The sequence below is a fragment of the Branchiostoma floridae genome, chromosome 2 (assembly GCF_000003815.2).
Source record: "Branchiostoma floridae strain S238N-H82 chromosome 2, Bfl_VNyyK, whole genome shotgun sequence".
Taxonomy (NCBI): domain Eukaryota; kingdom Metazoa; phylum Chordata; class Leptocardii; order Amphioxiformes; family Branchiostomatidae; genus Branchiostoma; species Branchiostoma floridae.
This window is the reverse complement of record NC_049980.1, coordinates 1,625,556-1,653,065: the sequence shown is the minus strand read 5'-3', so window position 1 is coordinate 1,653,065 and position 27,510 is coordinate 1,625,556. Positions and strand designations below refer to the sequence as shown.

Here is a 27,510-nt window from a genome sequence, read left to right as displayed (position 1 = left end):
CTTACGTATCAGGCCCAAAATGCTTTTTGCGTAATGAATTAACAAATGGCAGTCAAGATGGGATAAAGTTACTGTTGTTTTCCGTATAGCGACAAATTCACGGTAACGTGTTAATAGCATCCAGATGGCGTCCATTTGTCACACAAGGCCTGGCCACATCCTGGATATCCAGGAAACGGCTTGAACAGGAGGACGCATCCTGGATATCCAAAAAACGGCTTGAACAGGCTCAGGACGAATCCTGGATATCCAGAAAACGGCTTGAAAAGACTCGGGACGAATCCTGGATATCCAGAAAACGGCCTGAACAGGAGGACGATTCCTGGATATCCAGAAAACGGCCTGAACGCCTGACGAAAATAAGGAATTCTCCCGCCATTTTTGATTTGCGAGCAAGCGGTCACTGTGGGTCACGCACGCACCGCAAATGGTATCCTGCACCGCGGGTGCCCCGTAATACTCTGAACGCATGTCTAAAGACAACCGTTGTCCACAACGATAGACAATAACAGTCGCACGACTATATTATGTGTTGTGTGTTTGAAGTTGTTTTTCGTGTAGCGTCGCATTCTATTTACGTGTTAGTAGCATTCAGATGACGTCCTATCATGGGGAGGGCAGCGGTCACTTCCGGGTTTTAATCTCTCGCAGCTTGAGTCTGTCGAGGTCTCACGAGGTCGACCCATATATGGAAACATGGGCGTGCATAATAATGTTTTCTGTACTGTCAATCACCATGATTGACGGCACCGGAAGTACGAATCCTGGATATCTAGTTTTCGTAAGGTTTTTGGACGATTCCTGGAGCCGCCGAAAAGTAGATGCAACAGTAAGGGTGTACGGAAGTCCTTCTGCGATGACCATGTTCATGGATCAACAGCGCCGTCTGACGATTCATACTAGCATTGCAATTTGCGTGTCAAAGACAGTCGTCAACGTTCCATTCCGTCATGGATCAAAATGTTAGCGATGCTTACGAAAACTGTAAAATTTCTTAGAATTCTGGCAACGTATGCTCGAAACCATATATATTATGTTTGGACAGTTCAGTACAAACAATACTTAACAAGGGACGTCGGGGGGGGGGGGGGGGGGTACTGAAACGTCATGCATGTCCAGCACTCGATGGCAAATTTTGCTTGTAAACATAGGCCCCTAGGCCCAATGCCACTCCCCCGGCTAAAAAGCAAAAATTCGATACGCCCCCCTCCCCTTAAGTACGGTCAAGTCCCTAGCCATGTTGAACGAAATGCATTAATTGATGGCAGTTGACAGAGTAGCATTTGAGGGCAAGTTTTCTTGGTCTAGAGTTTTTAGCCTCCACCAGACGACCAGGCCTTCCTATAGGGATGCGGAGATCGTGACATTCGGAAAAACGGTGGGGAAGTGTCCAGGGGAGTCAGTTATTGAAGTATTAAGTATCAAGTATTGGTATTAAGTATGAAGCACATCACAACTGTCTGTAGACATGTAACAAACGTAAGATAGAGGACATTACTAAAAGCAACTACGTTATGGAGTACATATAAGACTAGTGGATTATTTGTGTATGGTGAATTTCTGTGTGTATAGGGCATTGTCCTTGGTGCTGAAAATGCTGTACTTAGTCAGTCTATTTCTAATGAAGTCAGCTTGACTTCATATTTACATTGGAAAATACACACTGCTTCCTTTTGGTCGATTTAAAAGCGGTAGCCTGAATGCATAAAGATGACCAAGGTTGCTTGGGTAAAACGATGATTTGCTTCTACCGATTCTACCGGCTATTTGGGCACATTTTCTGCGTGCTCGAATAGAAGTACATAGCAGTCTTTCCTTGGACCGGCTGCTGAAGTTTGAAGGATAAATCCATTAAGTCATAGAAACAGTGCCACCGTCACACAGATCAAAAGGGCACGTTTCTGGTAAAAGTGGTCTGGCAGGTAGCAAAACACACCAAGCATTCCCTTCAAGTTGCTCTAAAGTTTCCAAATGTCAGGTCGAGGTTAGGTAAGGGTTAATGTAATGTCACGGATAAAAAAATCCACGAGAGCAAACTATCAAGCTTAGATATTTAACATACATGTATATCAAAATGATACTTAGGCGTACATGTAGGTCCCGATTAGAAAAGGGGGCCCTGCCGGGCAATTCACGGACTATTTTTTGAAACTTTCGGGTGCGACTCCTGCGAGGCTCCGTGGGACACCTTGTGGCTACCGGGGTATTCTGGGCCCGGCCGGGCACCAGGTTGAATCAAAGTCGGACTCAAACTGAATCCAGAACCCGGTGACAAATAGACGCCGTGACCTGACCGTGGGGAACACCAAAGGGCACCCACAGTATCCGGCAGTCCATCGGAACAAATTTGTGCGCCCTGTCTCTGTTCCATACTTCAGCATAGGTCCTCGTTTCACTTGCGCTGTTCTCACTCGTTTCCGCCTAGGTACTTCTAGTTTAAACTCCAACTTGTACTCTCGCAATCTCGTTACTAGTACATGTAGTAGTGCTTGCGCCTGTGGCCATCGTTGTGAAAGTATTCAGCAGTATTTTTTGTACTGCCCTAACTACACTCAATACCGTATCTCCCTCCTCAGCAACTTGCATAAGCTGGTAGGATTTGCCATAAACATAGACGGTCTTTCGGATAATGATTTAGTCCATTTAATGACTCAATTAACACAAAACTTCTACAGCATGTACAATCATTAATAAAAGAAACAAAAAGATCTGAATAAGTGAATCTCTATCCTACCAGCTTGGCCCGGACCACCTGTACGAATATCCACCTATATTCAAATGTATTTTCTTATATTCTATGATTTTGTTATATGGTGTTACTTAACATTACTTTTGTTATATGCTTTGCTTGTCTGTATTTGTTTCAATGTTCTTTTGTACTCTCAGTTTGTTTCTGATGACGGCACGAAAATAAGCATGTTGAGCTTGAGTGTGTCGCCATCATGTTATGTATTTATCTGTTGCAATAAAAAAAAACAAATTTGTGGCTTCGGAGCCCGACCGGGGGCTACACCAGTGCAATTGGGACCTAAGCCTTAGTTGTGTAATTCAGGTACAAGCTTTCCTCTTCTGTAATGGGTGTTGACGTCTCGAAATGGTGAACCAGTCTACTTTCACTCATACAAAGAAAATAGAAATAAATAGACCTTTCTAAGTGTCGTAGCGGCTGAACTGTGTACTTCTCTACTCTGTCTCCCCACCAGGACAGTTGTCAGGTCCAACCCTAACACACTACTGTGCTTCAAAGTTCGGTCTATATATATACAGATTCTTCAGCTTCCTCCGTGTGGAACTGACAAAGGCTCGGCGGGACGTGTCCGTCACTGTCGCAGTTCTGGGCCTCATCGCGACTCCAAACACCATCAAAACGTTTCAAGTATGTTGGAATGTAGCCTGATTAAATATCGTTTATAACAGCCGGTCCTCCTAACAGGGAGGGGCCAGTTACAGCACCGGACAGCAAAATTTGTGTTACACATGTACAGACTAGTTGAAATGTGATCATGACTTCCCCAACGCGGCTATCGTCATAGGCATCAATGATCGCAAAAGTATGAGAATCCTACGTGTGATCATGATATATATACATGTGCAAAACATGCATAAACTCCATGTCATGTCATGATGTTTTAGTCAATTCTTTTCCCAAACTTTATTTAGGAATGTTCTTATTTGTGAGGAGTAAGGTTGTTGCAAAGTACCTACCTACCTGCTTTCCTTGCAAAGTAGTTTCCTTCAAATACTGCAGGTCACATATGAACAGTTGCTGAACGCTTCTTCACCGTGATTTTGGTACGTTGGTTTCAGGCAATACCAGGTGGAGAGCAGACACTGAAAGGTGCCGCTCCGATCGATGAAACAGCCCAGGCCGTTATCCGGGGTTGTGCGACTCCTTTCGCCTTTCACAAAACTCAGATCTCTCATCATGTAATAACTGGTCATGAAGAAGTCTGAAGATGATAATGAGCTTAGTCTTCCAAAAAGAACATTAAATGATTGTTTGTCATCCTGTTCGTCCGTCTTTCTTTTTCTCTTCCCGTGTGTGTGTGTGCGGGTCTTGAGATCTTTTTCAAGACTCTTGAGACTCTATAGAAATATTTCAAGATATATACAAGTGTTAATGGTTGCTATTTTTCTTTTTGTTGGTGATGAGAAAGTATTTGGAAGAATCTATTAAAACTCGATACTTCATGTAGTTTTTTTTTGTTTGAACTAAGAATGAAATCGGTAATAACTTGTGAATATAATCAACATCATACATGTCTTTTGAATTCTGAAATTTCCGATTTGACATATTGAAGTTGCAAAATGTTTATCAGCCCATTGATAACAGAATCTTTGATGTGCAAAGCAAGAAAGGTTGTGACTGTCCACATTCAATTTGATAGAAACTACTCAATCACAACACAAACGAACGATCCACACAATAGCCAACTTTTATTTAAGCAAGATATACATCAAACATACTTTTTCACATCTGGAGATGAAACAAAACATTCAGGTTGTCATCTTAGTACAGTGGCAAAGAGGACGCCCTACATGATTGTGTATCATGTTTATGACTTTACTGTACGTTTATAACAATGAATATTGGTGACCATTCAAACACAAGCATGCGTGTAATACTTTCCACTACTTATACTGCAAACAAATAATTTAGATGGCCACTGAATGTAAAGGTTCTGGATTTGAATCCCTAACAGGTCCCAATGTGGTATTTCCTCATTCATCTTTCTGGGTACCCTCTAGTGAAAATGGGTATACCTAATAGCTTTAAAGTAGAGACATCCTCTTTGATGGGACGTTAAGCAGAAGGCCCTCTCTTAAAAGGAGCCGCATCTTGAGCATGTTAAAGATACCACAGAGCTGCACAAACCAAAAAGAGTAGTGGTCTGTACCAGTGTGCCTGGATCAAATCTTACAGTCTAATCTTATGCAGCGTAGATTGTTCTTACTGTAAAAAATCTGGTGTGTTCAGAAACTGATACAAACAATCATATAGTATTACAGCCCTACTGTTTTCATTTGAGTGCTATGGCCTGAAAGTTTACAGTAAAACTAGTGGCAAAGATGTTGAAACTTTATTTCATTTTGACAATGTACTAACAGTCACAGTCAAGTATAGCCTCTATCTTATCCTAATATTTCAGACATTTGAAGTTAAGAAAGTCGGTTGAGTGTCAAGGTCTTGCTGGACATCCTGAGGTGACGTGCTCTGTAAGTCCGGCCTGTCGGAGGTCCAGTGCTTCTCCGAACACCAGGGACTCCAGACAGCCCTTGAAGGGAGTCTGCACCAGGCCTGGGGAAGCCAAGGAGGCAGCAACTGCAAAATGATACAAGGAGAAACAACATCAACCCTTCAGCATCGTTGAAGAGGATCATCAGTCACGTATGAATACAGTTACTCCGAATTTTCTTCAAGCAATGACTGTTTTTAAAGGTAGGGTACATACGGTAACATACCTCCAAATTTTTGACGGCTGACAGTTCACCTTGCTTACGAAGAATGACCTAGTCTTGATCTCGTGAGAGAACTCGAGAACTAGGTCAGGGTTGGGAGCTGCCAAAGTCCTACCTATCCCCACTCCGTAAGGTGGGGGGAGGGGGCAGATGATCTACGCAAGCCTGACCTAGTTCTCGAGTTCTCTCACGAGATCAAGACGGTAATTCTCCGTGAGCAAGATGAACTGTCAGCCGTCGAAAATTTGGAGGTATGTACCCTACCTTTAAAAACAGTCATTGCTTGAAAAAAATTTGGAGGAACCTAAATCCTTCAGCAGAATTTCATATGGAAACTTTCAACATTCGATGTTACACTTTCTTACAAAAATTGTTAACTACTGGATACAAACTAGATTGTTATTATAACTCTTCAACTGACAAGTTGATCTCTCCTATTTCATCTCTGTGACTCTCGCAACATGCTGCATTTGAATTTTTGACTTGTACATGTATTTCCTTGACAATGACTAGCTTAGTCTGTCATACTTGTGAAAACACATCTGTTTTACAGACAAAAACCAAAAGGAAGACCAATCAATTGACCAATCAGGAAGAATGATCTCGGAGTCTCCAATCTTCGCTTACTTCTTCACACTTGTTCATACACAAGTTCCTAATTGTCATGCATCTTCTATTCCAGATAACTTAATTCATATCATTTTCAACACTTCCCAGCTTCCAGTCATGAACAGTAACAAGGTCCATCTTTTAACTTACAATGTGTGTGTATCACCTTGTAAAACTTCTACTCCAAGAATAAACTACTTAAGGTTGAAAGGAATCTCTACGATAAACAATATCTAATGCTTAACATCTGTTTTAATATGGAATTTGTCATTTATTGGTCAATGGGTTGTTCAATCAGTAGATTCTTTGACAATCCACACTGCAGACTAACCTGGCCCCCCTCCCACGTACAGCTCCCCATGGATGCTGATGTCATCAAAGCCTGTCTGTTGGAACCGGTTGTCCGGCAGCTCATCCAGCTGGATGGAGAGAAGCAGCACGCCAACGCGCTGCACCAGATTGGCCGAGAAGACCAGCGTGTGGAACTCTCCGTCGCAGACCTCGAACCCGGTCACATGGGTGGTGCGAATGGTGGTGGTGATGTTGTTCTTACGCAGGTGCCCACGGATCTGGTGGAAGGAAAATATTTTCCAAAGTCATCCTGGATAGAGTTAAACTATGACAATTTAGTATTAAACAATGAATGAAAAGCGAAACCTTTCTCTAATGTGCCATCCATCTATGGAACATCCTGTCCAGACTTTCTAACTTCAAGAAAGCAATCTACATGTACCACAAACAAATTATTCACAAGTTAGTTCTGTGTCTAATCTGTATATACTGTATATGCAGAAACTTTCCCGGTGGTTTCATGTTTGCAGTTTTTGCGGTGGCCCCTTCACCACGAATTTAAAACCACCATGAACATTTTTCCATAACAGTAAGAGACTACAGTGCATGGTGCTACCGCGAAATTTAAACCACCGCGAAAAGTCCATTTTCACGCTACCGCAAAATTAAATCTCGCGAACTTAAATGCATTTAAAGTGTCTCCGTGCCTAGCAAAACCTGCTCAATACTCTTCAGCACAAAAGAAGGTGCATGTGACTGACCCTGCCATCCTCCGCATCCATCAGGAAGTAGTTGCCTGGATCCTGGTACAGCAGGAGGAGGAGGAACGAGCGCTGGACCGTGCTGAACTGCACACTCACATCCAACCCTGACTCCAAACTTTGGGTGCCTGAAGGGAATTGAAAAATAAGTATGTCAAAGTAAAAGCTTCTGAAGTCCATGACATTGTTTTCTTAATTCTGCAAATCTACGGTTTCTAGTCTCCTGTCAAAATTCAACAGTACTACGACCTACAGAAGTTCAGCCAATGACGTAGTTTGACGGGTTATGTTGATGAGTCAGAATGTATGTAGTTCAGCCAACTACGACATAGCTGGACACAACAATGTAGTTTGGGTTATAAAGACGTAGTTGAGTCAGACTGTACTTCAAACAATCACGTCATACTTGGGGAAGTTAAGTTGTTTTGAAGCCAGTTGGGTGAACTACATCATGCCTTGTCAAACCTAGTCATAGTTGGCTGAAATACATCATCGTTGAGTTTTGACCAGAGCAGAAACCCATAGGCATCCTTGCACCCTAGACTTGCTACTATCATTACATGTACATGTCAGTAATGCGTTGTGTCACAGAAACTTGTGGGCCAGTTTTATTTGAAACAGCTTTTCCGGATTTTGGTAGTAAAGTTTGTTAATTGACACCAATGTTGACAGAAAGTAAAAAAATACAGCAAAGTTGATAATGAGAGAAATTGATATTCTTTTATCTATTCCACAAGGGAAACAAATCCCCTACACAGTTTTCAATGTGCCCTGTGGGAAAAACCAAAAATAAACTTAATATAGATAAAAAGGAATAAACAAGAAGTTCTTTGATACAAGAAGTAACAAAGAATGCAAATTACAAAATTTGAACAAAACAAATCTACAAAACAATCATACAAAACATGTATAGATTAGAGAGATAAACCATCCCGCTCACCCATGGTTATAAATCCGGTCCCGTTGAAGGCGGTTCCAGGGTTAACAGCCTCGTAGCACTGGCCGACATTGTACTGGTCATCCGGACTCCCAAGATCAAAGCTGACAGTGTCCACTGGCTGAGCAGTGCTGATCTCCAGTAGACGGATACAGCCAGCAAAGCCCGATTTTTTCTGAAGTGAAACCATTGTTGTCAAACATAAATGGCAACTGGTACAGCTATTTGCTACTTTGTCAGAGTCTGGCATACATGTATTTTTACAATGAACCAGTATTATAGTCCCCAACTCCCAGACATAAGGATGGGACTACATGTAGGTTAGGTAAGGTAAGGAAGAATGGGCTTTGTTTTTGATATTGTACAATCAAGCCTTATGGGGCTATGTATAGGCATACAAACATAAAAGGTCAACAAGCGGATCTTACCCGCAGTCAGTACCTCAGGTGATCATGATACAAATACCCTGTGTTGTTACCTTCTATGTTTGGCAAAATTTGTGTGTGCATTCATAGGTGAACAGCATAACCCTAGAAGGCCTGGATGGATTGTATTGATATTTGGTAGGTTGGTAGGATTTGATTAGAACTTGAAATGATCAAATTTTGGGTCCTTTAGCACCTAATGCTACCGTACTGCAGCAGAACTTTCAATTTTGATATCTCGAGTTCTGGATATGCTATGGCCATGATTAATGAGTCCAACTTAAAATACTTTTTTTTCTGCATACCTGCACTGGTGCAGGTAACATTGAAAATTACCTGCATCAGACAAATTTTACCTGCACCACTATGAATTTAGGAAGTTGATGGATCATACTAAAATTATTCAGGAACATTTGAATAATCAATGTGAAACACACATAATATGAAATGGTGGGGTCCTGGAACTGTTGTAAGTATAATATTCTATTCTGGCTTACCCGGAGTGAGAAGATGGGGTAGTCAACATGTATGTCTGTTCCTCCGACATAAAGGGGCAAGGTCAGGTCGATAAAAGTCTCAATATTGGACTGCTGGTTGTTGTTGACGTAGTCTCTCCGCTCGGGCACAATGATTGCAAGGAAGTTGTGGATGCGCAAAATGACCACCTGGCAGGGAAAGGGAAATAGATTATGTAGTTAGTATACAATAAAGGTAAAGGTTCTTAAATTGGTAAGGGTTTAGCATACATTGTGTATGTAAGGGTGTAGGCCGGGCAGTGAATAAAATGTTATCTAGTGTGTCTAGCGCATGGTATGACAATCCCTCTCCTTCCACAGCCTTTTATCTATCCCAACCAACCAAAGTCAGGTAGTACCTTACCCATTTATACACCAGTACTAGTCCTGGATGAAGTGAAAAAGTTGTGTCCTTCCCAAGGAAGCAATGTCTTGGTAGGAATACCAGAAATTGAACCTGTGAGATCTCTCAATAGCCTGCATGACTAACAGCATGGCCACACAGCCCTTTTATGCCAAAGGAATGGTAGCACACAAACTGTACAACTAAAATGGCAAGATTTCTTGACTTAAAATCTAAAGGTACTAGGTTCTAATTGCTGGAAGACTACCAATGGTGTGTCCCTGACAGATGTATTTTAGTCCCCTACACCTATAGCAGGTTTATTTAGTAGTAGCAGAAAGCAGAAGTTTCAATCAGCTTCCTAAGGTGGGCTTGCTACAATTGATAAAACACAATTCCATTGGTGCCCACCTCCCACCAGTTCCCGTCAGCGTAGTCCCTGAACTGTGTCCTGACTTTCAGGTTGTGGTAGTTGCTATTGCTGGCTTGCTGAGTCTTCATGTCTGCGTGCAGGTATCCTTCTGACATGTAGACAGCCAGGTGGTTGTCAGGAGTATTCCGGTTGTTAGCACTGTAGTACAGGATCCCATCCGGGGCCTCTGCTCGGAACTGGCACCTTAGGACAAAGCTGAAAAATAGATGATCCAAAACTGTCAATAATGAAATCGCCAGGCTTTATAGTTCAGTGAAAGGCTAGGGAACCATTTCTAGGTACTGAACAATTTCACCACATAACACGACCCAAAGGCAACATCAAGGTCATTTATATTATAGATCACACTCAGATGATGATGAACAGGACTGAGATAGCATCTCTTCAGAAACATCAGGATCGAGAGACTTTACTGTCTGAAAATGAGAACTAACTGTCCCAATAGGAGAGTTGGGGATGCTTGGGAAATTCATTAAGAAATTATGTAATACTATGCACCATTTAGATTAAAACAGATTTGATACACAATATTCTTTGGAGGGGCTCTGCTAAACTGTACCTTTTAACCAGCTGTCAGCCAATCAGAAAATCATCTCAATGTTTTATTACAGCAAAGTCGATTATCTGATTGGCTGATAGCTGATTAGAGGCCATGCCCACAAAAGTGGAATTTCCCTCAGCCCAGTTTAGTAAAAGCTCCCCAAGGTATCGTACAGGCCACAGACGAGGCTGTGCATAGGAGACCTTATGGATGAGTCTAACCACACCAGTGACAAACACACAAAGTGAGTCATAATATATATGAAGAAGTGTGAACCTGTTCTACAGCAAGCACAGCTGAATCAGACTCACCTTGTTCTGAAGTACTGTGCCATTGTCTCAGGAGACAAACTGTAGGAGATATAGCTGTTGCCATGACGACCAAAGTTCACGCCCTCCCCGCTGTAAGCGGGTTGGACTGGGTCTGCACAACTGGGAGGTGCCACTGTTGGGCCAGGTGGGGGCAGGGTGGGAGCGGTGACATTCTGTGGTGGGTCCAGTCCACTGAGGTACACCCCTCTCTGAGAAAGAACAGTGGCAGGGTCCAAGAAGTCCAGCACCCTGTGAGGGACATATAAAAACACAGTCAGGCTAAAGGTGTGTTGGTCACAGTTAGGCAATTTAGAATGATTTACTTTGTGATCTTTACTTCCTAATAAAAGAGTATTACCGGTAAATGTTTCAACAGTTTTCACATTCATGGATAGTTTCCTTAGGTTGGTAAATAACTGGATAACAAAGTTATTTACACACAACTTATTACCTGCCAATGCTTTGGTCCGGTTTTCACCTTCTTTAGGGTAATACTAACCTAGCCTGATTGAATCTCGCTTGCAGCGGCCTGCCCAACATCCTGTGGGGAGGGGCCAGTTACAGCCCTGGAAAGTGGAGTTTGTGTTGCACTGACTAATACTACTGTAACAGTAACTAGCTGTGAGAAAGTTGAGAGATGGCACCAAAATGTTGGCAGGTGACAGTGTACTCATAGTGTGTACTAAGAAACTTTGTTAATACAGTTTGTTTGAGGAGAGATGCATCACAAGCATGTCCACGAGTAAGATCACAAAAGACACCTATTGTTCTCACCTGCTATTAACACTGACGCCCTGCATGCCACCTGTGTAGGAGACAACCACAGGACACTCCTCACACCTGTTCAACTTCTCCTGCAGGGCGGGGCCCACACCTGCCAGGTACAGGTGTGATGAGGAGAGCGCACCTGTCAGCACACCTGCTGAAGCCTCACCACTCCTGTCCACCTGTACTGAGATACTGGAAGAGAGGAACACAGGTTAGATGTGAAGTGGCACTGTATGGTACACCCATGATGTATCTAATTCCCCCAGTTAACAACCATGGAAAGACTAATAACACAGTCTATAAAGCCCCTATCAAACATTCAAGACCTTCCCACAACTTTATTCCCTGCCACTCTCAAACCAAGGTCTGCACTGTTTTGATAAATCCAAATAAAGAACTTGGTAGAAGCCTATGCTAGCTTTGGTTTGCTCCTCTTTGCATCAATTTACTGAATTTCACCGACATAAGGAGCTTTCCTTCTTGCAGTTTTTGATTTCCCATAATTTGATCTCCTGGCATTAGGAAAGGAAATTTGATTAAGCATTATGCCCATATTACATTACTTGACCATACATGGATGCTAGGGGAGATGTAGTGTGTTTACTCACAAGATGTACTATGTGTTGTGTACCACACTAGATGTTTAATCGTGAGACCTGAGTGAATCTTATAGAGGGCCCATAAAACAACTTTCAAACATAAATTTAAAACGTAGTTTAAAACAACTTAGAACAAAAGCAACATCGCAAATTTAAAGCAACAAGACCAGTACACAGAGTCTGCTTGCATATTAACTACAATGGCTCTATGACTATGCTAACCTTCCTGCAGTTATATTGAGTTCCACTAGGTGCCATTGTTGATCCACCAGCAGGTTGCTGCTGGGCTGCAGCACCTGGGCCTGTCCCTGGGCTGGTTGATGCACACCAAATAGGTGCCCGTTGTAAAGGGCCAGGTAAAAGAAGTGATCCTGCAGTGGGGATTGTTGAACAAAATACATTGAGCATTAAGAAAAAAAAGTTATGTTAAAGGACTGTGACATCATTCTCACATTCTGGATATACAATACGAAATACCCAATATCTTATGCATGGCCTTGTTCTATTCTATATTTTTCAAATAAAAAAAAAGATTAAATTTGGTACTATCTAATCTAAGGGAGAAGGATCAATGTTTTCCAATTAACAAAGCAAAAAATTGGCTTAATAAATTTTTCATCAGATTTTTGGTTTTCTTTAGGACAATGTTTTTTTTACAATTTCAACACCTTGAACAGGGTAAACTTAAGGAAAAAAACATCTCTGGGTTAGCTTGAAAGGTTGGCATCTGTGTTGGTAGAAGCCATTATTGGACTAGTTAAACTGTAATATCCAACACAAAAATTAGACTCACCCAAATATTCTCTACTGAACAGCACCAGTCTTTGTCAAGGAATAAACAATCCACTGTTGTTGTGACGTCATGTTATGCAGATACATTTGTAGATAGAACTTTACAACCATCCCTGAACAGAGACGGTGGGCGCCATAGACTTCCTGCAACTCATGATGCACTGCTTACTGAGTCACGTGTTCTAATCTGCAAACCTCGACGTCATGACAGCAGTGGATTGTTCATTCCTTGACAAAGACTGGTGCTGTTTAGTCGAAAATTTGTCCAATTTTTGTGTTGGATATTACAGTTTAACTAGTCTAATATCTCTGGGTTAGGACATCGCAGACTTACAGCATCTGAACTGTCTTCAGCGTACAGCAAAACCCCGTCCAACTTGTCAGGCTTCAGTTCAAACCAGATCTCGGCAGCTCCGCTAAAGTCTAATGGAATGGCCAACTGGGAAAAGGAGCTGTCACCACGGAAACCAACTCCTGGCACAACCTGGGTAAAAAACATCAGAAACAGTTGACTTGAGTGAAGGGAGAGCGGCAAAATATTGTATGCATAATCAAGTTTTCAATTCTCTACAACCCCTTTGACTCACTCATGCAAACACTCATTATCTGGTTTATCATCTACAATGTACAAGGTGCAAATGTTGAGAGACCAAATATTCAATAGATTGCTCAACATTCTTTCATTGAATGTTTAAATTAATGTCTTTTTTCTTTTAAATCGTACTTTTACACCATATACATTCAAATTATAAAAGGGTGACAAATCCAATTTGACACTGTATGTAAATAATTTTATGTACATTCACTAAGAGATTCCTGTACAGTGCATGGAAGCAGGCTTTAAACACAGCAGTGACTAAAAATGTATTTTGCTCAACCATTCCATCAATGATGTGTTTTTTAAAAAACACTGTCACATTTTCTTACTAAGTTGTAAATAGCGCATTTAAATTCACAGGGATTTAATTTCTTAGTAGTAGTAGTAGTAGTAGTAGTAGTGTGAAAATAGTATTCATGGCTGTTTTGATGAGTTTGCGATAGCACAATATACTGTAGTCACATACGGAATTAAAAAAATGTTTGTGGAGTTCACGGTGAAGTGGCCACTGTAAAAAAACGATAACATAAAAGCATTGGGAACATTTCTGCATATACAGCAGTACTACAACTAAAAAAATGCCAACTTTCTGAGTTTGTTTCTTTTTCTTGTTTTCTTCCTTCAGCTTTTTGATAAGACCTTAAGGACCATTATGTTTGTGAAACAAAAAAGCTCTAATGATTCAGTACCATGGACAGCACTAAGTATAAGTAAAGTATAGTATAGCCACTCATCCCTGGTAAAAGGTTGTTGTAACTTTCAAAATAAATTTTCATTGTAGGATGATTATAAGGAAAAGAAAGAGGATTAAAAACACACAAGAAATTAAGAAAACAATGACTTCCATTGAGTAAACAAAAGACCTATAGAATTTTAGAATCTCCATCCTCCATGCCACTGTACCTGACTAAGTCATGTGTCAAGAAGTGTAGCACTAGCAGACTTGAGTAGAATCTTAATGCTTTAACTGACAGAGTGCATCCAATATATAACATTAACACAAATATTCTCTCTGCTCTCAAAGGTTACGCATTAACTTTATATGTGAACACTCCCGCACACTTCCATCTATAACTTTCACATGACAGCACCCCATGATTATACTAACAGAGCCCTGGGGGCATGTGTGTGCAATCCCTCCCCATCCTTTCCTGACAAAGGATGTCATTTGTGCATTCCACACTAACACTTCTGTCGGCCCACTCAGAAAAAAAAGCTGCCAGGAAGTAGTAATGAAGAAGGCAGGCTATAAACTCAGGAGCACTAGAGAGTTAGTCTTCCGACACCTCTAAGGCAGCCTGGTGGCAGTTACGGAGATCAAACGAGCCCAGTAAAACTAATGGCAACAAAGATGTAAGGAACATTATCAGTGCCTGGAGGGTGCTTGGTTAGGTAGGGGTAGAACTTTCTCACATGGATAGCTGAAGGTTGCTTCTGGAGAAATGCATGGATTGGTATTCTGCATAAGGGTGTGTACGAGGTTTTCTTGAAGATGAAGAGTAATGAAGAGAAATGGCAAACTTCACCCACTGCTTTGCAACCCATATATACCTAGTGCTACAGCCAAAAAGGGTAGCAATGAGGATACCTCAGTGAATTCTGAATGCAGTGAAGTGAAGAATGTGCACACATGCACGCATACACACACACACACACACACACACAATAGCCCAAAACAACACTTCATTCCTGTGGGGCAACGTCAATAATAAAACAACTTCAAAAAAGAAATCCTAAAGCCTACGGTATTCTATACACAATGTCATGTAGTAACAAATATGCTAGCAAAAATGCAGTTCCAGAGCAAGCTGTTCTGGGGCTCAAACCTACACTGCTTCTTCCTTACATTAAAAGCTACATGTAAATGTAGCTGCCATCCAAATATCAAGACCAATTGGAATGTCCAGGACAAGAGCTACAAAAAACAGAAGTTCTCCTGCACTAACAAGGTCACACACCAGGGGGATCAAAATCAACCTTGACCTTTGTCTTTCCAACCGACAAACCAAATCATCACAATATACCTAGACACACACACACACACACATACACACACACACACACACACAAACACACACACAAACACACACACACACACACAAACACACACAAACACACACACACACACAAACACACACACACACACACACAAACACACACACAAACACACACACACACACACAAACACACACAAACACACACACAGAAACACCAGGCAGAAACACCAAAAACAACACACCCATTTTTCATGGAAATAATAAGTTGGACTTTGGTGGATTGGAGGCAAAGTATTCCTTGGGGGAAGTCTTATCTTTGCACAGAATTGAGCAGAGTTTGACAGTCAGGAAAGGCAGTGACAGAGTACCTGTATATAATGGGAGTGGGACGTTACTGCGAAGTTCAGTAGGGTCTCAGCTGTGTTGTACAAATACCTGCTGAAGACACTTAATCACAGCCTCACACTCATTCATCAACATGGCAGGGCCATAAACTAAGTCCCTCGCGGAATCATGAATAGATAAAAGCCTTTAAGACATGCTAACAGCAGTTGTAGTGATCAAATACAGTCAAACCTGGCCGGCTAATCACTGAAAACAGAATTCTGGGTGAATAAAATCTACACCCGTAATGTTACCCATAACAGTGTCATCGAATGTCAGTGATATGATAAAATCTGACTACCATGAAGGGAACACTTTCTGAAAGAAAAATTTACAAGCTGTTAAGTGGCATCAAATGGCCAAGTTGATATGCTATGTGATATTGCGTAGTGCAATCGGCAGAGCGTTAGGCTCATCAGAAACAAGAGGTCCCGAGTGTAAAACTTGCCATGACACTGATGTTGCGCCCTTGGGAAAGGCACTTTACATGACTTTCCTCACTTCACTCGGATGAGAATGAGTACCTAGCTTCTGCTAGAGACGTCCTTCAGATATGACTTTAATTTTAAATGGAGGTCCTGTGTTTGGGGAGATTGGCGAAAATTGGATGGTCCAGACCAACAGTACCAGGGCCCGTACAGGCGAGCTCTCGGCTCTAGGACTGATGCACCCCGAGGAAACTACTCGGCCCTGCCCCTTCCCATGGAAGTGTAGTCCTGAATTCAAGTTGGTGGTTTTGCAGAGGGCTTAGAGGCCTGAGACATCTGCATGGATGGGACTTGACGAAGAATGCAGAAATCCAGATATTCTACGGGAGTGAATGCATCACACCAAGGCATAGAAACCGGGGCAAAACTTACTGACTGCAGAGCACCAGTACATGCACAAAGATTGGAGCACTACAACAGCTGGCAAAAAAAAAGAAAGAACTTGAATTACAATACATTTTATACATGACATTAAAGATAACTTCACTGACACGGGAATGTATTACACACAACAACACCACGAAGCTTTAGTTAGCTTTCATTAAGCTTACTAGTATAAAAAAAATATAGATATTTTCAACAAATCTACGACGCTACTAGTAACTCAAGGTGGGGGGGGGGGGAAGGTTCAGTAGATTTGCATGATAATGGGCGCAATGCTGCCGTTCTCTGCCGGACCGCGCACGCGCACTAAGTTTGCCAAACCGGGGAGGATAATTAGGTGATAATTGGCTGCTAAATTATGCACCTAAGACCTATGTCCGGAGACAGGTGTGCAGGCTGCAGCTGCGCAGGACGTGCGTGTAGATTTCACGTTGGTTGCACGGGTATTCGCAGGGCCCGGCATGTCCTGCACAGAAAAATGGTGCACTTCCGACAATTCGCAGGACGTCCCGGGTCCTGCACAGAAAGAGTGAGCAGGTCGACACGTCCTGCAAAGTCTCGGAAAACTGGAATGTGCAGGCACGTGAAACACAGTTTTCACCCCGCAAATTCATGCAGTGTTGGCAGCATTCGTGTGTCTGTGTCTTTGACAATGATAACTCCAGAAGGCCCTTATATAATATGCATTGTGTAAGACTTGATATTTGGTATGCAAGTATGTCTTGAGTTAAAAGTTAAAGTCCATCCGCCTCCAGATGATGCATGGGAGATCTCCGTTTCAGTAGCCCCTGGCCACATAACATTTACTTTATCACTACAGCAGAGGGAGAGTCGACTGATAGCCGTGTATGTGTTCAACTTCCATAGTCTAGAGTAGATATTGGGCCCCCAGATGCTTTCTTTGGCACTGCAGAAGAATGTCTTGTGTTCCCCCATTGCATATTCTGCACAGATTTCTCAGTTCAGCATGTCAAAACCACAATTTTCCCAGGGCCTTTCAAAATTTCCATGGCAGACATGAGACTCAGGTTTTGACAGATGGTATCCTGACCCCTCTAACCGCCTCCATTTTGCAGCTGGGCAGTTGGCCAGGGTGCATGTAATAGGGCGAGCCACATAGGGGCTGTAAACATGCATTTGGATCAACACAGTCCTCAGAAGACCCCACGGTTTGGAATGCAAAAGGGCTGCAATCCAGTCCCCCTTTGTGAGAAAAGAACCTTTCCTTCCACAGGGACAAGTGTTTGCAAGCCTGTAACTTTGTAGCACAGCATGGCAGGGTAAGCGTTGATTGCTTTAAAAAGTCTCCCCTGAATCTTTTTTACTTTAATTTGTGAAATTTTTTTTGGGGTGTGTCTGATTATCGGTGTATGTTTCTACAGATATTTCTGCATACAAGGCACTCTGAGGACACTGACATTAAGACATAGTTGAAAGATCCCAGAAAGGTCCCGAAATAGATTATCAAAGGTTATCTCACTTCCTGTCTTCAATTTCCTGCTACATGCATGTCTGATGCCTTATGGGAGCAAGTGGGAAAATGCATCAGACAGAATCAGCCAAAAATTAAAATAATGTATAAAACAAGAAATATAGAAAATCATGTTCAAATCACTAACATGTTAAAACAAGAAAAACATGTTTAGCATCCTTAAGTCTTAGATGTTGTTAGCCATGCAGGTTGCCCTACTATTAGAAGTAAAGTCAAGTAACGAATGAAATGTCAAATCCAAAAGATCTAGGTGCTGTTAAGGTGCTGTTAAAGTGCCAAAATCTATCAGTAGATAGACCACAAGGCACAGTTATACTTAAATCACCAGGAATATATGAGGCCCCAACTGGTCTGCAAACAAATAATCTAACTTAAGAAGTTGTATCATGGCTTGCACAAAATCATTTCAGATCCTTCTATCATTATCTAAATGTTAATGTGAATTTTGGCAAACTTTTTAAAAAATGTTCAAGTTTCCTGAGTAAAAAAAAAAGCCTACAATATTGTCGTTGTACGGCCTACTAATGCTGCTTTGTTGGTCGAATGCACAGATGGCAGCAGATAGTGGAACAAATCTGTCCTGTCAATTATCAGCCCAGGAAGTCAAGGCCAGATTAGGCAGAACCAGACATCAGTTCTCAGCATCGGATCTGTGGAATCAGTTCAGTACATTCCATGGTCTGGGGAATCGTGCGGGGGAGTTTTGGAGCTCTACAGGAGTAATCTTTTAATGGGAGGAATGAGCCGTGCTTGTCAACACAAATCTGTACCAGACTTCTTGTAACTTCCAGACATGTACACGCACTTTTCTAATGCATCATTAGTTCCATATCTAATTGGAAAGCATTGTGGCATCTATATGAGTGATTTATTAGACAATTAACAAGTGCATATTCTGTGATCATCAAGACTAGTGCAAGGATAGAAACATTTAGCAGGTTTGATGATGATTAAATGCATTTCTGTGGGATCTGCTTTGATACATTTGTACTTATTCATGCAAGACCATTCATAGGATTATGTAAGAGAGGGTGAATTTGCATCACGCATCTTGAAATCTTGAAATGTTTGTAGTGGTTTCATTGTGATTTTGGGGGGATCTATACCACATGTAATCACAAAACCACAATGTATTTTAATTGTATCATACTGTTCTCTTGTTGTTGACAAAGCTGTGCTTGTCAGCTTGACAGATAAACAACATTGTGGTACAGAATTGTTTCAACTGCAAACTGAAAATCCTCCAATTCACTACTGAAATTAGACAGTACTCACAATTCAAACTTTAACTGTTGCAGGTTTGCATCCAACAAAATCATGCCTACTTATGTGCATGACTTATGGTAGAGTTTCCCTCTCTGCAAGCATGTACAAGTCAGACACAAACATTTCCCATGCTCATAATTGACAAAAATGGGCCGACCCTCTTGCCATCCATGTGCTGGCAGCACTGTTTCTGGGCCTATCCAACTCTATTAACTGGTTCTGGAATCTTTGGCTCAAACATTTTGGTGGTGACCACAGTTTAAACGACCAATTTCCTGCAATTAATGTCTGAATCATCTTTAAAGCTAGCTCTAAGGTAACATATAAAATACAATCATGTTACTTCAGTAACAGAATTACAGAATCAACCTTCATTTAGTAGATATCCAAATCACAGTTTTAAAGATTCAAAGCCAAAGAAATTCTTATTTTGTCTGGCACTTCTTTCACAACATCTATTGTGTATGGATTGATGCAACTAAATTGTCTAAATTTTTTGCCTAAATTTGTCTGTGTTCATTACCAATGGGTTTTATTGGTTTTGCCCATTAAGTAAATTCTAATCATACCATCTTCAAATCTGGCATGCCTCTTTCTTCCCAGTGGCAGACTGAATAAGAACCAAACAAGTGACTTCATCCGGCCTTACGCAAAAAAGATGGGATGGGCCGAAGTCTCATTTCGGCGCTCGCAGCCACGCTGGCCACGCTTCCGTGAAATTGGATGAGCTAGTTTCCACAGGCCGGCAGAGACACGACCATCGCTTGATGTAACGCGGAGCACACACTCCTGATAAATTACCTGCACCAAGAAGTCACAGAAGCGGCAGAAGTTTTGGGTGATGAATTTGGGGCCACATCCTAATGTACCCTTGCCGCCCCTCACCTCCAAGCACGACTTTCTGACAAGACGTTATCAAGCCCAATACATATTTATTGATAGAGCAATTCCATCTTCAGTGAACCATCGCCACAAGGATGGACCACAAATAACAAAAACCAGAAGAGGCTATACCAATGTGGCAACCTATTCATCCATTGCTACCACAGTCACATTCATCCCTCTGCTTGTGAGATTGAATCTGGATGGAAACATTTTTGTTTAAATCCCTTTCCTTAAACCCCCATTAGAGATGGATTTGATCTCTAAGAATAGTTCTGACTGGCATTTCTGGTGGACAAATGTCTGATCCATTTGCCAACTACAGCAGCTCTGTTCCAAGAAATGTAATGACAGTTAAGTTAGGAATGGTGGAAACCTGGAACTGTCTGAACATGCATTTAATCAGACATGATGACAAAATTAAACTGCGACTCATTTATTCACAGTCACGATTGGAATGGAATATTTGACTGGCAGCCAAATTACATTAGAATCTTATAATGATGCAATTTGGTGAAAACTTGGCAGTTGTATCATTTATCTGCCATCATCAGTGCCAAAAGCGGGGTCTTCTCTTGGTGCTGAAACTGATGTGGTTCTGCATGTAATGGCAGCCATGTTGGGCACTGCATACCTATACTGTGTAGTGAGTGAGTGTGTGTGGTTCTGTACCAAGAAATCTGAACAGGTACAAATGTACAAAATACTGGATCATGAAGCAAGTAAGTTGATTCTGTACAGGTACAGAATACTGGATTATGAAGCAAAAAAGTTGATTCTGTACAGATACAAAATACTGGATCATGAAGCAAGAAAGTTGATTTGGTACAGATACAAAATACTGGATCATGAAGCAAGAAAGTTGATTTGGTACAGGTACAAAATACTGGATCATGATTCATGAAGCAAGAAAGTTGACTCGGTACAGGTACAAAATACTGGATCATAAAGCAAGAAAGTTGATTTGGTACAGATACAAAATACTGGATCATGAAGCAAGAAAGTTGATTTGGTACAGGTACAAAATACTGGATCATAAAGCAAGAAAGTTGATTCGGTACAGGTACAAAATACTGGATCATGATTCATGAAGCAAGAAAGTTGACTCGGTATAGGTACAAAATACTAAATCATGAAGCAAGAAAGTTGACTCGGTACAGGTACAAAATACTGGATCATAAAGCAAGAAAGTTGATTTGGTACAGATACAAAATACTGGATCATGAAGCAAGAAAGTTGATTTGGTACAGGTACAAAATACTGGATCATGAAGCAAGAAAGTTGATTTGGTACAGGTACAAAATACTGGATCATGAAGCAAGAAAGTTGATTTGGTACAGGTACAAAATACTGGATCATGAAGCAAGAAAGTTGATTTGGTACAGGTACAAAATACTGGATCATGAAGCAAGAAAGTTGATTTGGTACAGGTACAAAATACTGGATCATGATTCATGAAGCAAGAAAGTTGACTCGGTACAGGTACAAAATACTGGATCATAAAGCAAGAAAGTTGATTTGGTACAGGTACAAAATACTGGATTGATTCGGTACAGATACAAAATACTGGATTGATTCGGTACAGGTACAAAATACTGGATCATGAAGCAAGAAAGTTGATTTGGTACAGGTACAAAATACTGAATCATAAAGCAAGAAAGTTGATTTGGTACAGGTACAAAATACTGGATCATGAAGCAAGAAAGTTGATTCGGTAGAGATACAAAATAGTGGATTGATTCGGTACAGGTACAAAATACTGAATCATAAAGCAAGAAATTTGATCTCCGTACAGGTACAAAATACTAAATCATGAAGCATGCAAGCTGATTCGGTACAGGTACAAAATACTACATCATGAAGAACCAGTACTGATTTGCCATTAAGTGTCAGTCCAATCTGCGAAACTCCAAAACTTTTGCCATCACTACTGCCAACATTGAAGTGCCTGCAGACGTGTGATGGGCAGTGGTAATCACATGTAGGCTCTCAGCACAGATCCCCTCATAACGGGCACACTTTTTGATCGGCCACTCTTCCATTCCCCACAGGCTTCCAGCTTCTTGCAACAAAAAACGTGTCAGTTCAATATGTTTGGCTGGGAAAGAGCTGTGAGGCCACACTAATGCAATGCCTTCGTTCTCTTTTACTGGAAATGGGTTATAACGCTAGTTCACCTTTATTTGTGGGGTAACCTATATCCGTTGTTAAAAAAAATGGTAATTAATAAGTCAACGAACGGTGGTTTCAAATTGCAGGATATTCAATATACAGTTTAAACCACCATCTGTTGACTTGCTATCCCAAAATACCTTGTTTTTTTCCATAAACGGATATAGGTTACCCGCAGAAAAAGGTGAACTAGCGTTAGCAGTGATAAACTTAATTAACTGCCGTGTCAACATACCATATATACATACTCGGCTTAACATTCAAACTATGAATTTTTGATAAGGCCGCAACAAGGATGGCACCAGCAAGCTCATTAATTTTTGCCTGATTTTGGCAAAAAAAGAAAAAAATTTTTCACTACTAAGATGGTCAACATAAGAGGAAATTACAAAAAAGAAAACATGTCATACTGTAGCCTTGATTGTACTTGTAGAAGTGACACAACTATAACTGTAGAAATGAAACTAGTCTGGTAGCTGTAGAAGTGATACCTGTGTGGTAGCCATGCGTGTAGTTGCTGGTACTAGTGTACCATGCAGACTGAATACTCCTTGGCTGCAGGATGTGATGCCATCTTTTGTCGCTTGAATCTTGTTACAACATTTATGGTGACTATCTTTCAAATGTAACCATCTCAAAAGTAACCATTTTTTTCCTCTCACACAGAAGGGTTGCAGAAGATGTCATCCATAAACTTTCCTTGCTGTGGCCCAACTTATGATATTATGATATATCTAAAAAAAGAAAAAAACTGTATCAACTAGGAAGATAATAAATTCCTTTAACTGTTGGTGCCAACGTATGAAATCTGGGGTTTGATTAAAATTATAAACTTAAGGTACAAAAAGCAGCAAATCTGAGAACCAGTATGCTAAGTTAGTGTGGCTTGAAAAACTGCATCCTCAGCACATTCCAGGCCATCCCCCGGGACCCTTTGCTCTTATGAAACATGGATGCCGCTACCAAAACTACATCTCGGCCCAAATCCCCCAACATGACCCCTCCTGCTTGGTTAATCCTGAAGTATGGCAGGATTGTCTTTTACTGTCAAGCGGTAATCTTGCCACGGGGGGAGATTTTCTTGGCCGAACCCATCGCAAAACAAGGAGAGTGTAATGGACGGCACACGGACAAGTCTGGTGACGTGTCCTCCATAGTTCCTACACCTGACAAAGTACTTCTGGTGTCATAAACTGATCTGGACAAAAAAAAAATGTTGCACACTGTGGAACTGAGGACTGTTGCTGGGTGCAAGTCAGAACAAAGGAATGAGCAGAAACTGTTGGGACTAGTTTGTCTGTTTGCTTGCTTGCTTGTTTGCTTGGGCCTTTACAATTTTTTGTAAAAAGACACCACTGACTGAACTTAGCCAGTATTTTACCAGGTACTTTGTTGGAAAGGACAATTTTCCACAATATCTCTAGTAACTCACAGGTACATTTTGTATCTTCAAAATATTACACTTTTAAGTACCAAAGCTACAATATACATAGAAGTTTTGTCGGTTACAGTTCCTTATACGTCTAACTACTCTCAAAGTTGACAAACTCAAACAACCCAATACAACTTTGCTTCCCAAAATAAAAACGACTTCAATAGACTGAACCTAAGTAAGAAAGCAGATCTTGGCAAGTTGGACCTTATGGCTTGTCGTGAGCATTCAAATGGAGACTACAGAAAGCAATCACCAGGACTGGCTGCTGCATACCAATATGCTTGTCATTCCCTTTGATGTGTAATAAGAGTGGCACTTAGTACAGGGCTATCACCATTGGAGAAATCCTCTATTCATCCTGTAGATCCCTGATTCCTCTGATGTCTTTATCTGCGCTTGTAATGGCTGTCGGCAAACAGAAGGGGGATTTGTGCCAACAACGTCTTCGCACTCTTTGATGGGTGATTTGATCAGGACCTTGTCGTGTTGACATGTCCGGTTCAGTGTTGATGAGTTGGGGGGGTATGTGACTGGCCTCACTATGATGCTTATGTACATGTACAAGATTTGCAGGCCAACATACAAAATGTCAATGGCAACTGGTTAACCGGTTATATTACATCAAATGATCTGTAACATCTAATCTACGAACAAGCTTTACTAAAGATTGGCACCTGAGTTGTACCCTGATGCATTTGATTGGAACAAGATTGATTGCCTCAATTCATCTGTAATAATAAAATCACTTTTTATGAAGGGGATAAAACCATTAACAGTTAAAGTCGTAACTGAAAGGTACAAGAAAAAGAAGAAGAAAAAAAGATTGCCTTCCGCAAAACAAAACATACACACACACACACACACACACACACACACACACACACACACACATACATACAACTGTCCACTCTAATTGTAAAGAAATGGTCACCTGAGGCAGACAGCCCTGGAAGCTGACAGCATCAGATGATGATGAGTTTGTGTTGAGCTGGACTGTCCTGTCATTTCACCGTACATCCTGCAGGCAACCAGCAAACTTCACCGAGGTGGGCCGTACATCCTGCAGGCAACCAGCAAACTTCACCGAGGTGGGCCCAACACTGATGCAGTAAGGAATAGAGGAAGAATTTGAAGTTCAACTGTTATACGACACTCAAGTCAAGTATGTTTAAGAAAATTTATTTGTTTGTTATTGAGATTTTCCAAAATACAGTGGAAGGTATGGCAGAACAGGTATTTCTTGTTAGGAGACACTTCTTCAAGGCCGTCATACCAAATTGACCCATATGATGAGCAATGCTAAATTAGGAGTGAGAGTCAAATGGTTGCCACACCAGCCCAGTTTTATATGTTGCAAGCATCTATGTGGTGAAGGCACGCTCATCTTTAGGGGAATCCAGACTGGATGAATCCACGCATACAAGGGATCAGCGCTATGCTCCAACACCCCCACAAAGTATGTTCTGACATTGCTATATTCCGACATCCCTAGGGTAGGTTAAAGAACAAAGGGGCGTCAGAAAATAGGGCTGTCGGAACATAGTGGTGATGGAACATAGAGGAGTCATGGCATATATGGGTGCAATTCCCACCCAACACAACAGAGCAGCTGGTGTGTACCTGTTTGTTTGGTTTGGATGCTGAGATCCCAACACAATCTGGGTCCCTCCTCCTCCTCCTCCAAGCACCAACTGGGATTCTGCAGTTTTGTTCTCCACAACTGTGCCGTCAATCATGTTCCTCATTACCATGGTAACAGACACTCCAGGGAGCGTAGACACGGTCAGCTGAAACAAGATGGAAAGTTTTACATCTTGCATTACATGGAGAAGATGTTGGTTCATGACTATAAACACAATAGAGTCGATTCCACATTACCAAGAGGGTCTTTCTTGCCTTTTGGTCCAACATTTTGAAAATTTTCATAACATTCTAAATGTGATAAGTAACTGTTTAGAACTATTCATAACATCTGTGTGATGTTTTAAATATTTTCTATAGTGTTCATACATGTTAGAAACATTTCTAACATCAAATCCATTATTGCTGTTAGTTTCTAAATTGTTCCAACATAGATTCATCTTTTGTGATCATATGTTCGAACAGTGAAACAAAATGATGAAACTGGGTCAGTGGGCTGGGAATATAGCAATTCACACATCCCTGCCAAGTACAGGAAATTGTGTCTGTCTGACAGCTTTTCACAAAAGAGCAAGAACTAGTGTCTACTAAAGAGAATCTAAAAATACAAGACCCAAACAAAAGACCCATCTTAGCAGCTTTGTTTATTGGGGTAATAAAAGTTTTCATTGAGGAAAAAAATGACGCAAATTGTTGGAACATATGATCAGGCCTCGAAATTAACTTTTTCCCCTACCGTCCCAGAAGTGTTCCCAAAAATAAATTCCAATCGTCCCGAAGTGAGGATGGATGGTCCCAAGCAGGTTTTTAGGAAGTCCCGTATCACAACAATAAAGTTGAGTCAGACTCAGAGTACAATATTTCTGTCTATATTATTAATTAACTAATTGTCAATTACAATAAACTCAAAAGCAATGCAGATTCAAACATGTCTTGTCTGATCTATTATTAGACAAACAGTCCCACATATCTCCAGAAATTTGAGACAAACCAAACATAACAAGTGGAAGCTGGGAAGAAAGTTTTTTGTCTGTGGAAAAATTTGTACTTTGTGTAATAGCATTGGTACTGTAGACTACAACAGTCCTTTACAGGACCACTTGCTGTAACTTTAGTAGCAAAACAAGTGGAAGTTGGGAAGAAGTAGTTTTTTGTCTGTGGAAAACATTTGTATTTTGTGTAATAATATCATCAATATGGTACTATATACAGATGTTAAATTTAGTGTATTTGCAGATCAAACGCACACTGTAATTGCACAGTCACATCAAATTTGGGGGCCTTAGGACTGGGAACCAAAAGCTAGGTCACGCGCCTGACAAACTTATGATTGGTTTACATTCTGATTAGGGCTGGGTACCGGTACAGAAAATTCAGGTCCAGGTCCAGTTCAGGTCCAGAGGATCAGGTCCAGGTCCGGACCTGAACCTGGACCTGATTCAGTATGACTCATACCAATGGTCCATTTCACTACAAAGAAATCTGTTTGGTGGAGTATTAGACATAACACTGGCGTTTTAAAATACTACAACGCTAACTGCACCTGTACGATTGACTGTAAACATTGGTAGAAATTACTATAAACTCTACTCTACTTCACTCTTGTCATTTTCTTCCAACTGCAAGCGCCAAAACGTATGAATGCCATATAAAATAATATGTTAATTTTCTAATCGGTCCAACATCCGGTCCACCTAATTTTTCAGGTCCGGTTTTTCTGGACCGGTCCAATAAGAAAAACCGGTTTTGTACCGGTACGCTGTACCGATACCCAGCCCTAATTCTGATAATATTGATCATTTTTATACCATCCCAAAAAAGGTCCCAAAGTGATTTTTAGTGTTCCCGGACTAAATTTTTTGGTGCCCCGGGACTATGGGACTATGTTAATTTCGAGTCCTGATGATGACATGTTGCAACAATAACAAATACACATACTTTTAGATGTTTCTAAATAAAGAGATATTTGTACCATTAATTTCCCGA

At 41.1% G+C, this 27,510-nt stretch overlaps 1 protein-coding gene and 1 long non-coding RNA gene across 2 annotated transcripts; both read right to left on the bottom strand.

Moving 5' to 3' along the window:
• Nucleotides 1-4,420: 4,420 nt before the first annotated feature.
• Nucleotides 4,421-24,941, bottom strand: LOC118410231 (laminin subunit alpha-2-like). The gene is made up of 11 exons (XM_035811792.1): nt 24,815-24,941; nt 13,120-13,269; nt 12,216-12,364; nt 11,401-11,586; nt 10,627-10,875; nt 9,753-9,969; nt 8,981-9,148; nt 8,062-8,233; nt 7,122-7,249; nt 6,401-6,638; nt 4,421-5,323 (listed from the first exon to the last, which is right to left on the bottom strand). The coding sequence occupies exons 4-11, from the start codon at nt 11,424-11,426 to the stop codon at nt 5,181-5,183; spliced, it is 1,341 nt and encodes a 446-aa protein (XP_035667685.1). The 5' UTR covers nt 11,427-11,586; nt 12,216-12,364; nt 13,120-13,269; nt 24,815-24,941; the 3' UTR covers nt 4,421-5,180.
• Nucleotides 24,942-24,944: 3 nt separating this feature from the next.
• On the bottom strand, nt 24,945-25,676 carry LOC118410232. The gene is made up of 2 exons (XR_004830540.1): nt 25,504-25,676; nt 24,945-24,983 (listed from the first exon to the last, which is right to left on the bottom strand). It is a non-coding gene; the product is annotated as an uncharacterized LOC118410232 (long non-coding RNA).
• Nucleotides 25,677-27,510: the final 1,834 nt, after the last annotated feature.

What these genes read in the sequence shown, in the direction of transcription:
- LOC118410231 (XM_035811792.1), bottom strand. Translation starts at nt 11,426, where the DNA reads ATGCAGGGCGTCAGTGTTAATAGCAG. An exon ending in CTGACGGGAACTGGTGGGAG is followed by an intron (nt 9,149 to 9,752) that starts GTGGGCACCAAT and finishes TTTCCCTGCCAG; the next exon opens with GTGGTCATTTTGCGCATCCA. An exon ending in ACCCCATCTTCTCACTCCGG is followed by an intron (nt 8,234 to 8,980) that starts GTAAGCCAGAAT and finishes GTTTCACTTCAG; the next exon opens with AAAAAATCGGGCTTTGCTGG.